This window comes from Zonotrichia albicollis, chromosome 6 (genome assembly GCF_047830755.1).
Source record: "Zonotrichia albicollis isolate bZonAlb1 chromosome 6, bZonAlb1.hap1, whole genome shotgun sequence".
Taxonomy (NCBI): domain Eukaryota; kingdom Metazoa; phylum Chordata; class Aves; order Passeriformes; family Passerellidae; genus Zonotrichia; species Zonotrichia albicollis.
The window spans coordinates 50,144,161-50,157,938 of NC_133824.1; the positions used below are offsets into that span (position 1 = coordinate 50,144,161).

The 13,778-nt window shown below is 42.3% G+C and overlaps 1 protein-coding gene across 2 annotated transcripts; it reads left to right on the forward strand.

Moving 5' to 3' along the window:
• The first annotated feature begins 641 nt into the window (after nt 1–641).
• On the forward strand, nt 642–13,635 carry LTO1 (LTO1 maturation factor of ABCE1). Of its 2 annotated transcripts, none has more exons than XM_005491660.4 (5): nt 642–727; nt 2,191–2,296; nt 3,096–3,166; nt 3,613–3,730; nt 4,070–13,635. In XM_005491660.4, the coding sequence occupies exons 1-5, from the start codon at nt 687–689 to the stop codon at nt 4,136–4,138; spliced, it is 405 nt and encodes a 134-aa protein (XP_005491717.1). In that variant the 5' UTR covers nt 642–686; the 3' UTR covers nt 4,139–13,635. The 2 variants fall into 2 exon arrangements, with proteins under 2 accessions (XP_005491717.1, XP_074399855.1); XM_074543754.1 differs by having other exon boundaries at nt 668–727; nt 2,148–2,296.
• Nucleotides 13,636–13,778: the final 143 nt, after the last annotated feature.

Consider the following 13,778-nt stretch of genomic DNA (forward strand, 5'->3'; position numbering starts at 1 on the left):
TTTTAGAATCATAGACTGGTTTGGGTCAGAAAGGACTTCAAAGATCATTTAATTCCAGGGGCAGGGACACCTTTCCACGTTGCTCAGAGCCCCATCCAAACTGGCCTTGGACACTTCCCAGGGATGGCGCCTCCACAGCTTCTCTGGGCAGCCTGTGCCAGGGCCGCACCACCCTCACAGGGAACAATTGTGGGGACACACCAAATATACACTTCTTGAAAGCCACAGACAACAATGTTACATGAGAGAGATGTGCAAACTCCATCATTCCGTGACCAGCGACAGCAACCGGGAGGACGGCCTGGAGCTGCCTCAAGCTCAGGCTGGATACCGGGACAAGGCTCCTCACCCACAGCGAGCCGGGGCACTGGACCCGGCTCCGCACGGCAGGGCGGAACTCAGGGAGGGTCTGGACACCGCTTTGAGCCACAGGGTGGGATTTCTGGGAGGCACAGTGGGATTTTTGGCACACTGGGCGGGATTTTTGGAACACTGGGTGGGATTTCTGGGACACCGACGTTTCCCTACGGACGGCCGGGGCCGGATCTGTGGCGGCGCTCGGGCGCCCCCTGGTGGCCGCACGCCATCGTCGCCTGTGGGCGTGGCTTACAGTGGGGGCGTGGTCTGTGATTATGAGCCACGCCCCCTCCCGCGCGCCGTCCGCTCCCGGCGTGCCCCGCGCCGCCATGGCCGACCTGTTCGATGGGATCGTGATGGCCGAGCAGAGGTGGGGGCACGGAGCCAGTCTGGAGTGGCCCCACAGCGGCTTCTCTACAGCACGGGGCTCCCCCGGCGCTCCGCTTCCCTCTGGGAGCTGCCAGGGGAGCGTCAGGGAAAGGAGGGCGAGCGCTGAGCCCGAGGAGGAGGGCGGGGAAAATTCGCCTCCCTGCGCGTTCTGAGGGAGCGATCGGCGCGAACGACCTGGAGCTGAGGCGGGGAGGTTTGGGCTGGGTATAGGGATGGGTTCTTCATGCAGGGGATGGTCGGACGCTGGGACAGGCCGCCAGGGGAATTGGTGTCAGCACACAGAGGGACCCACGCCGGCAGGCTGGGTTGCTGGGCTGAGAGCAGCGGGGTGAGGGTCAGCAAGGCCGAGTGCCGGGTCCTTGGGCCGCCTCAGCCCTCTGCAGCCTTCCAGGATAGCCGGAGAGTCCCTGCAAAGCATCCCAGAGGGAAAGGGCCTGGGGGTGCTGTCAGAGAGCTGCTGAACACGAGCCCAGGTGGCCGAGAAGGACAATGGCATCCTGGCATTGTCAGCAGGAGCATGGCAGTGACCGTGCCCGTGTTCTGGGCACCGCTGAGGCCCCACATTGAATTGTGGGGTCAGTTGCGGGTCCCACGCTACAAGAAAGACTTTGAGGTGCTTAAGAGTGTCCAGAGAAGGGAATTGAGCTGGGGCAGGCTCTGGAGCACAAGTCGGATGAGAAGTGGCTGGGGAGGCTCAGCCTGGAGAAAAGGAGGCTCAGGGAGAACCTTCTCTCTCTACAGCTCCCTGACAGGAGCCCCCCATGTGGGGCCAGACTTTACTCGCTGGTTACAAGTGACAGGACAAGAAGAAGTGGCCTTGAGCTGCACCAGAGGAGGTTTAAGTTGGACATAAGGAGGAATTTCTTCATGAAAAAGGTTGCCAGGCCTTGGAAGGGGCAGCCCAGGGAGCTGCTGGAGTCACCACTTCGGGGGGTGCCCAAAGAGCAGCTGGATGTGACACTTAGGGCTCTGGGCTGCTTGACACAGTGATGGTCATTCAAAGGTTGGACTGAATGATCTCAGAGGTCTTTCCCAACCAAAACAAGCCTGTGATTCTGGGATTTAAATTGATTTTATGTGGTATTTGTACGATTTGGAGGCAATGCACATTTCTGTTGTCAGGAGCCACTTGTGTGCAGTGTGACTGGACAGGAGATTAACCAAGCTGTGGTTCTGCTCTCCCAGGTTCCATGGGGAGATTAACCAAGCTGTGGTTGTGCTCTCCCAGGTTCCATGGGGAGATTACCCAAGCTGTGGTTGTGCTCTCCCAGGTTCCATGGGGAGATTAACCAAGCTGTGGTTCTGCACTCCCAGGTTCCATGGGGAGATTACCCAAGCTGTGGTTGTGCTCTCCCAGGTTCCATGGGGAGATTAACCAAGCTGTGGTTCTGCACTCCCAGGTTCCATGGGGAGATTAACCAAGCTGTGGTTCTGCACTCCCAGGTTCCACGGGGAGGGCTACCAGGAGGGGCTTGCAGAGGGCAGCCACGCTGGCATGGCTGAGGGCAGGAGGCATGGAGCACTGCATGGAGCCAGGATGGGCTCAGAGGTAAGTGGGGAAACCCTTCAGCACTGCAGTCTTCTTGTCATGAGAAAATGACAGCCACACAGAAATTTCCAGGCTAAGGCCTGCTGTGTTTCACTGCTATGTCTGTGGCCAGGAGGACCCATAAAGCTGTTTTGAGCTGGAGAGCTCAGTAGATGCACTTGTGTTTTCTCAGCTTATTTGCTGCATGGAGCTTTGGTAATATTTTTTCCCAAATTTATGGCTAAAGGTTCTGCTGCCCCCCCAGTACCATCTGCTGTGGCCCAGCATAGGGAAAATCATGGAATCTGGAGCCACAAAGAGGCAGGTGTGTGTGTCTCCTGCACTCTTTGTTAATTGTGATGCTGTGAGGGTTTGTGGCACTGCTCCTCTTCTGCACACCTGGATCAATAACCATTCCTAGGAATTCAGGGGCTGGACACTGGTGGGGAGGCACCTCAGCTTGTCCCATATGTCCTCTCCAGTTTGTCACAGCTACAGGATGAGAATGCCAAACAGCAGTCACCAGAGCTGGATGGTTTGTACAAAATGGTCCTGGACAAACCATAAGAGAGAATTGCTGTGATCTCCTCATACTGGGAAAGCTCTAGAGGGAGGCAGGATTAAACACATCAACTGAGAGGGTGGCTTGGGTTACCTTGTACTTGCCAGCCTTTCCAGCTTGGAAACACGTTTGTGTACCCAGGGTTTATTTTCCCAAAGAGTGAGATACAGTGTAGTGCTTTATTTTTGTTCCCCTGTCTATGCTTTGTGTCCTTTGTGGTTTTTTCTTTCCCTCATGACTCTTTAAAATTAATTTTAGATTGGCTGCTACCTTGGGTTTGCACTGACGTGGCACTGTCTGCTCCAGAAATGCACAGATCCAAAGAACAGGTGAGGTTAAAAAGTTTTAAAGTCATCTCACTGTGATTTCCATTCTTCTCCTCACATCTTTTTTTTCTGTCCCATTCTGATTAATATGTCTGCCAGAATTGCCTTTTTGGTTGCATTTCTTTATTTTGCCTCGTCATGTAATCAATTTGTTGATTCTTGAATATTTTTCAGCTATGGACTGGTAAGTTGAAATGGAAGACTTAAATCTGTCAGTTGTGCTTGATTCCCAATTTGGAATAATTCCTAGTTTGCATAATTTCTTATTTAAGAATATGGAACACACCTGACAGTAGGCTGAGAGGTGAATTAAAGAAGAATGGAGGGCTGGGTTTTGTGCTGTGGATTATTACTTACCAGTGTAATTTTCATAGTGATACTGTTTCAAAAAACTCCTGTGTAAGGATCATTGTGTTTTATTTTAATTAGATTAATTTTGTTTTTTCTAGCAAAAAGCTAAGGGCTCTGGATTCCTTAATAGGGATGATTCAGAAATTCCCATATGAAGACCCCACTTATGATAAGCTGCAAGAAGATCTGGAAAAAATCAGAGGAAAATTTAAACAGGTTTGTAGGATTAAGTTGTAATTTTAGCACATAAATTAATTTTTGAGAAACTTTGTTTCTAAAGCCACTCCAAAGTTTTGTGGAGCAGTTATTATTCCCATTCTGCAATCATAGCAAAATACTTGAAGTGAAAATCCTTGACAGTTGAAAATTTCCCAAGCAATAGCAAATGCAAAATAAAGGGGAAAAAAATCTTTAAAAAAGCAAGTTGGAAATAATCTTTGACAATTTGAATTACAAGTGGGATCAGAAGAAGATAAATGGAGCAATTGGGAGTTTTGTTGAACATTCTTCTTGAAAAACAGACCCTTTGAAACACTTCTGTGTATTCCTTTTTAGGTTTGTTCAATGCTAAATATTCAGTCTGATTTTAGACTTGGTAATGAGAGATCTTCACTGACATTTTGAATGCAACAGATGAAGATAATCGTGGATGACCAAAGGAAAAAAAACATTAACAGAACTGGAAAACTTTCTATCTACTTTTATATTTTAAAAAAATCAAAATAGTGAAGAGATGTTAAAGGGGAAGTGAAAAATGACTGGACTTGCAGTATTATTTAACATTTATTTTCTCCAACTTCTATTTAGGATATTACACACACTAGTGTGTAAATCTGTTAAATAGAAATATTTGTTTTAATTCTTTGCTAGTCTTTTACTGATAATTCCTCAAAAGGAAAACAAGCATTTGCACACTTTCCTTGTTTAAAGGATGTCTGTAACTTAAAAATCTGTGTATGCAGATGATTCAGTTTACACAATGTGTACATGCTGTGGGTGAAGGAAAGTAAAATCAACTCCCTGCAGACTTTGCAGCAGAAAACATTTTTGTGGGGAGAAGATGGAATGACAAAGCAGATCAGAATGCAGAGGAGAAGGATGAAGATGCCTGCTTAGAATATGGAATTTGCACCTGGATTTTCCAATAGTTTTGCAGACTGATGGGGGAAGGGAGCAAACTCCACAAAATCCAACCACTTCCCTACAAGTTACCAGTTTAAATGATGGATGAGATGAACATGACTGCCAGGAGAGTTGGGATTCTCATTGACTATATTTATCAGTACCTCTCACACAGACCAGCTTTTTATGTGCCAGCCTTGAAAAGTGACAACTTCAGTCTCATTCCAAACCACTGGATGCTGCCAGCTGTGTTAGCTGAGAGGAGTGCCTGGAACAGGCTTTGCCTTGGGCTGCTGGATGTCTTTGCATTCCAGTGAGGAATTCCAGAATTCCTTTTACCACCTGTACCCTGTGTGTGTCTGGCTCTGCCTGCCTGGCATGGTTCAGCATTATGAATTTGAAATGAAAAATGAAAATCAAAGACAGATTTGGTTTGTTTAATTGTCTTAGATGTGAATTTTGATCCCCACAGGCAGTGTCAGAGCCATCTAGTGGATGTGTGGGATTGTAGGAGCTCACAAATACTTGTGTAGGTGAAGTGGTTAAAATAGTACAGAGTGTACACACTCATGATGATTCTAATTATGTGGAGAATATCTTTGCACTGAAGTAACACTGAGGCAGGAATGAATTTTTACTTGTTTCCTCGTTTGCTAAAATGTCTGTAAAAGCAAGGGCAGGGTTGTGAGAGCTCCAGGTGGAGCATTTGTTTAATAGAAGTGTGTGACATGTGGGTGACAAGTCGAGGTGCTGCTCCAGAGATTGTATCAAACACAATTATTTTTGTTCAGCTCAAGAGAGAAAAGGTCTCTGGCACTCAGGTGGTGACTTTATTTGGAAAATTGGTTTGGTGGCTAATTTTCTTGTATTGCTTTAGTTCTATTTAAAAAAATACATAATAAATTATTATATAAATACATGTGTATATACTATAAGTATTGTATCAACCAGGGTTTCCAGCTGGGATATACCAAGCTTAGGGTTATCTATTAGGTCTTTATTCTTTTTAATTAGGTCTTTAATTAAGTTTCATTTGTGTGGACACACTGATGGAGTCTCTTCTTCCATGAGTCTGTATTTTTCTGCATATCTTCTGTTTCACACCTTGTGTGGGCCTGATTTAGTTTATTAAATGAGGTACAATTCAAAATTCTGTTGGATGTGCAGTTGTGTGCTTTCTTCAGTGCCATTTTTTTTTGTTTTCTGCAGTGATTTGTGGGGGTTTGTGTCACGTTCAGTGCTGTGGCAGTGGAACATTCCCAGCATTCTGAAGAGGTGTTTTTATGCCTGATTTACAGCTGAGGTTTTGGGTATGCCTGATTTATAGCCCAGGTTACATCAAGAATATTCATTTGTCTTTGTCTTAGAGTCACAAAGACATAGAAAAACATGCAACCTTGTACATTATGATACTTGTTATTAATAAAGCAGGACATTGAGATTGTGGCTTGGTGCTGATTGTCCAAGAAGTTTGAAATTTCGCAGAAGTAAGACTTCAGAATATATCTCTGTACTCCTTCACCAGCCCTGCTTACAGCTCAGTAGTTAGGGAGGAATGTTTGAAACATTTCACTCACCAATTTCTAACTTGCCTGGGCTGAGTTCTAGCTTGTTTTGTCTCTTTGTGATCGTCTCTCAGCTGAGCCTGTGGAATATGGAATTTTATTAAAAGGTGGATACACAGCTCATTACTGCTAGCTGCTGAAGTCATGGCAATCCAGAAGAGTTGTAATTTGCCTTTCTGCAACGTGTGATGAGTACAAGAAATAGTGAATTTTGAGGCAGCAGCAGAGAGGTAAACTTTGAATACCATTAGGTAAAGTTCCCAAGCACAATTCTTGTTCTGTCTTCATGAAGCAGCTTCCTTTCCATTCCTTGTCAGCTGTACTAAAGGTGATAAATTCCAGCTTTGAATGAATATCTATAATCAACAGAAACAAGTGAAATAAATCAGAAAAAAAAGAACCTGGGTATGCAATTGTTTGCTTCGAAACCAGCCCTGTAGAGGTACTCTGGCTCATTTGAATCCTGATCTGTTTTTCTGAAACAAGGTTGTGATAATTTCAATGTGAGATTACATTTTGAGTTTTAATTTTCCACTAAATCAGTTTCAAGGTTTATGTAGGTTTTGGTTTTTGAAGAGATGCAAGAGAGAGTTTGAGCCTGCCCTGTGTTTATGAATGCTTATTTACACTTTGGCTGGAAATGCAACTTCCTGCACTGGAATAAAGGGAAATCCATCTGTCAAAAGTCTGCCTGCACCCTAATATCCCACAGTGCTTTAGAGTAAGAACTTAATATTTCTGGTATTGTTTTCGAATTCTTTCTATTCTTGGTGCCTTTTGAATAGTGCCCTTTGCAACTTCTTACAACCATGGCTTCTGGTCTAATTGCAGCTTAAAACTTCAGCTTTCATAGTTTGGCAAGTAACCATGAAGATTCTCATTTTACAGTCTGCCAGAGTTGTTTTTTTAATGGATAAAGTTGTGACAGTACACATTCCCACAGAAGTGGATGTATCACCAAGGAAAAAGGGGATTTGGGAGGTGTGAGAGGAGTTCAGCAGGTTCCCAGTTGCAAGTTGTGGTGTCTGGGACCGATGTGTAAAAGCCAACTGGAGCAAAGCACTGCTGAAGCACTTCAGTGTGTCCCAGGGTTTGGAATTGCAGGACCAGCCTAGCCTGGGGTGATAATAAAAATAATAATAAAAGCTCTGTGTGCTGTTTTGTTGGCTTGCACAGTCAGTTCGTTTGTAGCTGAATATCTGACATTGCACTGGGAATGCTCTCACCTTAATACTGGAGTGTTTATTCTCTAAGTGTGGTAATTAAATTTTTTCAGCATTTTTGGTGCTAGAATTCTGTAGTACTACTTGTCAAATGCTGCACTACTGTGTGGAAGGAGACGTGGTCACTAAGCTCATCTGAAATGTGGGAGACTTCCTAAATCCATGGAATATATGAAAAGTAAAAAAATCTCAGGCATTGTTTAACTTGATTCCAAGGCAGCTTGCTGCACAATGTTTTAAATTATTTTATCCTATTCTATAACCATAACTAATTGAGCACTAGTGCAGCATTCTGTGTATCTGGTTTTGGGGAGATTTCTGAATAGGAATAAGAAATGGCATAAAACTTTTGCCTTGGAAAAATTAGAAAGCTACACAATTCTAGTTGTGCAGAATTCGTTAGGATGACATCTGAAATAGTGGCCTCCTGTCTGATAGTTTAACTGATGTTTGTTTCTAATAAAATCGTGGAGTTTTATTTTAGCAAAATGTTCAGCAGAAAGGAGGTTGATTATTCAGTCCCTGCATCCTGACTGTGCATCAGACAGAATCAACTCAGCATTTGTCACTGTTTCATTTCTGATTTTAACTCCCTGTTTTGCTGCTTTAGCTCAACACTTTTTAACTTTCAGCATCTTCAGGATTCTGGGGAATAATCAACACTGTGTGGAATCTTTCCTGATAGTAGGAACTGTGAGTCAGCAACCCTTTAATTTTTTTAGTTGCAGCCATTGTTCCAGCAGCAAGCTTTGCTGCTATTGTCCACTGTTTGTCCAGCTCACGTTTACTGGACTGTGGGAACGGATTAGGGTTTCATGGCTTTTTTTTTCTTCTTGCATAAACTCTTGATCAAAGACATTCCTTGGATGACAAAACACTGTATACTGTGTCACACAGCCCTGACCAGACTGCACGAACAGTAGTTTAAAAACACATGCCTACATTGTTCTCTAAACTGGCCTGCTTTCTTTTTTTTTTTTTTTTTTGCAATGTATGTGCAGACATTGAATTTTTGAGACCCCATTTACCTCTGTTAAAAACACACACACATACAGAAGTTATTGTTAATAAGTACTTGAGAGTTTCTGAAAAAGCAAATTACTCTGAGACTAAGAGCAAGACAGAACAGAATGTCATTTCTTAGCAGAGCTAGGAGTTATATCTGCAGTGCATTTCCTTCTTGAGGAGACCTTGGTTGTGGGGCAGGTAGTCAAGGACACTGGAAACCTAAACCCACTTGCATTATGGCATCATTTTATGTGTCACAGCCAGAACACCTGAGTAGGGTAGAGAATGATTGGAGCACAGTTTGGGACTGCATTAACCTCCTTCACCGTAAGTACATTGTTAGAACCACATTTTGAGAACCTCGCTTTTTACAGTTTTATGTCCTGGTCTTCTTTTAAGCTCTCTTATGCATTAAGAGGAGGACAAATTTCAGAAAATTCCAGCATCATTATTCCTCAATGAGAAAGAAAGAAATGGTGTTAGCAAGCATGGAGACACTTTTTCAAGGAGCCTTGCCTTGTGATTTGCCTGAAATACTCCTTCAGCAGAAACACGGAGGAAAGAGATTCCTGAAGACATGTTGAGCAATTTTACAGAGGGATTTAAAACCTTGGGAGGGCTGAATTGTGGTGTCTGGAGAGCTGTTTGGGAAGGAGAGAAATGATGTTCCACAAACACGAGGCTTTGCATTGTCTGGGTCTGCAGCACTGTTGAGCACTGTCATGCAGAAGTGAAGGCAGATTAAACTTCTTTCCCTGACATTGGAAGGTCATATCCATAAGGGAAGAACCATTCTGATCCTTTGCAGTCCAAGGGTCTCCATGGAAAGAGAAAACTAAAAAATATGTGGCTAATGGATGTGTTTAAAAGGAATTAAATGGTCAGAGTGAGTGACTGAAATGGCTACAGAAATACTAAGTCAAACCCACAAAATAAATGTATTACATTTAGAAGAAATAATGTTTATTTATGAGTAAATAATTTATGATGTCTTCTGGAAATTTAACAGCATCCATTGGCTGAAGCTTTGCTCTTCATATTTAAAATAGCCAAATGTAAAGAACTTCGGTCTGTGGATGTTCAGGGAGGAAAGAAAGCTGTTCAAAAATAATACCCTGTATTTGAACAATCTGGAGTGATACAATCTAATAAAGGGGAGAGATGAAACATCAAAAAGCTCAATTGCCCGTTGCAGACAGTTTGCCATCAGAGAGTGGCTCAGGACACCAGGTCACTGCCTCGGGCTGGCTCAGGGGTGCTGTCACAGTGCCCTGCTGGTGCTTTCGTGGGATCTGCCCCATCACATCCCAGCCACAAACGTGGTGGCTGTCACAGGAGACCAGGAGAATTAAGCCGTGTCACAGAGCTGCTGCCGCATGGGATGGATGAAAACAAAACCACTCAGCAATGCAGAATCTAAAGCAGAGAAGGGAGAGTGGATGGCAATTTCCTTTCTGTGATGCACACGCTACAAGCACAACTCAGAGCTCTAGACCTCTTTTCCCCACGCGGTCCAGAGGAGGATTCCTTCTCTGGCCAGTCCGTGTGGCAGGTCCTGCCTTGGAGCTTGGCCCCTGCGTGTGACAATTCTTCCTTTGGTCCAGCGTTCCTGGTGCTGGTGGAGATCCATACCTGTGAATTCCCTGAAATATGAGACTTTTTAATACCTGGTCTTCACAGGCAGAAAGGAGGACAGGTCTAGGTAGGGCTCTGCAGGTGCTATAGGATCAGCAAGGAACTGTTTCTGGTTTCACTCTTAAATGTTTATGACGATCAAAAAGCAAATGGGTAACTTTTGCCTTCCTCCTGCATTTGGTCCTCCTTGGCCATAAAGAACAAAATCTGGCAAATGTCCCATTATCAGTGCAATCCCACTGACTAATTTGCATTCCCTTTCTCATCACTTTATTGGAATATGGTGTGGGACTCAGTCAGAAGACACATGGGAATCTATGCTAGCCATGCCAATGCAATTACTATGAGAAATTATATTTGTGGGATCATAAAAATACCTTGTTTGTCTGAAGAGAAAAATTTCTCATAAAATGATGCCAACAGGAATTCATTAAAATTCATTAAAATGCCATCATTTACAGCTTTACTCCCATTGTCCCATTGTAGGAATCTCAGCGTGTGTAGCTCTCATGCATGGGTCATTCCTGTGACTTAAAAACAGCTCCAACCTTCTCTTTCTCCTCTATCTTCTGGAGTTTTCTATCACTTAAAATGCCAGCTGTGCTTGAATGCAAGTGGATTAATTTTTTTTTTCATTTGCTAGTTCTTGTTTATTGTTTAATAAAGAGCATTTGAATTTAAGTATTCATAAAAGGTCCAAGATTGTCACATGGCCTGAATTCAGCAATGGAACTGGGAAGGTTTTTGGGAGATCTGTTGGAGGTTTTTCTTTGTACATGTCTCAATTTGATACAAAAACATACAGTAGTTTTCCCTTTAATAAGCTACATCATAGTCTAGCTGAACATGCATATTTTTTACAGCCTATAGTAAATTGTTTTTCTTGCTACATTCTTGTCCTTCTGCCCTTTGTAATGTGAGTAATACTGGCATAGTTCACCCAGCATTCAAGTTTAGGAGTTTAGGAGAGATGATGCTCAGGAGAAGGAAAATGTAAATAACAGAGCTGACTATGTGGGCTTAAACCTACTTAAGTCACAAACACTTAGTCAGTTTAACAGCATTTATAAAAGAGATGGGAATGGCAAAATGCACTTAACACATTCAACCAAACACAGGTTTACATTTCTCACTGAATCACTGTAATGTTTTTATCAGCACAAGATTTTTGTCAGAAGTCAAGATCCCCTAAGTGTGTCCTCACTTGGTTTTCAAACACTTGAGGTCAGAGAGATGAGCCATCAGCCATACAAAAGAAAGCTATTTGTTCTTTCTGGGCTTTTGGGGTTTTTTATGCTGGGAAAAAGGAATCATTTTTGGCCCAGACCAATTTAAGCTTTTGCTTGATGTGTTTTTGAAGTCCCTGTGAGTTTAGTTCAGGTCATCTCTCAGTGTTTTACACCTCCCAGTGTAACTCACCGTACAGAGGAGCTGCCCATTACAAAAGGAACAAACCAGACCCCATTTGTACTGGTTTTACTTCACCCACCTGACCTGGGATTTTGCAGCAGGCCGCACAGGCTTCAGGTTTCTGGCTGAAATGACTGGGAAACCACTGAGCTCACAGAGACTCATCTGGGATTCTTCTGATGCAGGTGGTTTCCCATCTAGTGGTAACTGCCCTGAAAGGAGCTTTTTCTGCACTAGACAACAATTAACACGTTAGAAGTTAGCTCTGCAGTTTCATTTTTCATTTCCTGTGCTGCACTTGCTGCACAGAATCAGTTGTAACGTGAAGTTTAGTCAGTGGGAAACTCAGAAGGCAAATACCAAATTTCTAATTTGTGACAGGGAGGACAAGCACTTGGCCTTTTGCATAATTTTTTAAGGAAATGCAGGATATATTTTACAGGATAAAAATTCACAGGATAAATAATCAAATACATAGGTTATAAGCTTGACTGTCTTCACTGAAAAGAAGCTGCTTCTGCTGTTTTCAGCTCTGAAAATAATAGTAACAATAATAGTAATAGTAATAGTAATAGTAATAATTGATAATGTGCAGCCCCTATTTTAAGAGATATTTTGGACTGTGTATTGGAACAGAGATTCTAATTTTTTTTCTCATTTTATTTTGTAATAGTATTTGTAATTCCTGTCCTGGGTCCAGTTCTTTTTTTACATTCTTTTAGTTGGCTTTAATGTTTTTCAGGTTTATTCCATATTCTCTTAGCTGTAAAAGCTGTCTGAGAGAAGGCACAAAGAAGGCAGCTTAACCAACTGGCTTTTAAAACCAACTGTCTTCTGTAAAGGTCTTGTGGGACACAAAACCTTCCACTGATGAGAAAATACCAGCAAGCACTCTGTACCATCCAACACCTACTTTGTTTTACCCTTTATTCACATGAACCACCAAAGGGCATTTTACTATGACTAATTTCCTTTAATGTGAAAAAATAAAGTCTTCAGGCAGGGAAAAAAAAAAAAATTTGCTTCATTAAAAAGACACGTTGGTGTGACAGGCAGGCAGTTACCTACCCATGGCTCGAAACACCCACGGTTTCCTAAAATAACAACAAAAGGTCTTCAGCTTTTCAAATGTGTCAAACCTAGAAAATGTCACGTGCTTTACTCACAGCACCAGGGAGTTACAACCATTCAGCATTTTGAAGGCAATTAAAGATAAATGTAAATTAAAAGATTACAACAGTTGGGTTTTACCAATTTTATTTCTAGACTTTAGATTTTTTTGCTGGAAACTTGTCTGTTACAGGTCTGTTGGTGAAAATGTGCATTTCAGACCAGTGATGCCAATAAGTACAATATAAAAATGTACAAATCTGAATTGCTTTTGCTTACTACAGATTGTTATAATAACGTGACAAATAAAGCATCTCTGTTGGCACGTGAACCCACTTATCTGCATTTGGCCTTTTTCAGTACATACAATATTAAAAAAAAAAATTTGCAGTACACACTACCACTCAGTGTAATACATAATAAAACCAACAAGCACTAAACTCAATAATCATGTTTGGTTCAGGGACACAGAGATGCCACAAACAGAAGTGTTTTATGAGGTAAGCAGTAAGAAATGTTCCTGAAATTTGGACAGAATGTATCCAGTCCTCCTGGGTCCTGCGACTGCTAGTAGCATTGCAATGCTTATTTATGCACTATGTAGGATCTTAACTGCATTTGCCTCAAAATGAGTTCTAATTCTGTTTTGGTTTAGCAGCATACAGGCAACAGCTAGATTATTCTTCAGCATACAACTCTGTTAGCTGGCTTATTTATGAGATTTACAGGCTTTTTTTAAATTAGCATTATGCTATAATTATTAAAAAAAAAAACAAACAAAAAAACCCTAGTATATCATAACAGATTAAACACACAAAATACTTAGAGTTCCAGAAGATAACCTATCATACCAAATGATGTGTCCTAGCTGAGGGAGAACCACATCAGGTGGCACACAAGAGTTATATTATACTGCACCTTTCATATATCAATGTGGCTAGTAACACAACTTAAAACTACTATGATAATAAACCCCAGATCAGACAAAGTATCCAGCTTTATAAAATGCATAACAAAAAACAAAAAACCAAAAAAAAAAAAAAAACAACCAACCCTTGACATAAATTGATCTTCTGAAATGTCTGCTAGTTTTTAAATTAATGCAGAGACCCATTCAGAGCAATGTTTGATGCATTTCTGTTTGCAGTAGAACTATGAGGCACTGTAAGAACATCAAAACCTGGTCTAGAC

Bases quoted from the DNA above. Each gene is read 5' to 3' on its own strand.
- LTO1 (XM_005491660.4), top strand. From the start codon at position 687: ATGGCCGACCTGTTCGATGGGATCGTGATGGCCGAGCAGAG. The intron at 3,167-3,612 runs GTGAGGTTAAAA...TGTTTTTTCTAG, and splicing joins TGCACAGATCCAAAGAACAG to CAAAAAGCTAAGGGCTCTGG. The intron at 3,731-4,069 runs GTTTGTAGGATT...ATTCCTTTTTAG, and splicing joins TCAGAGGAAAATTTAAACAG to GTTTGTTCAATGCTAAATAT.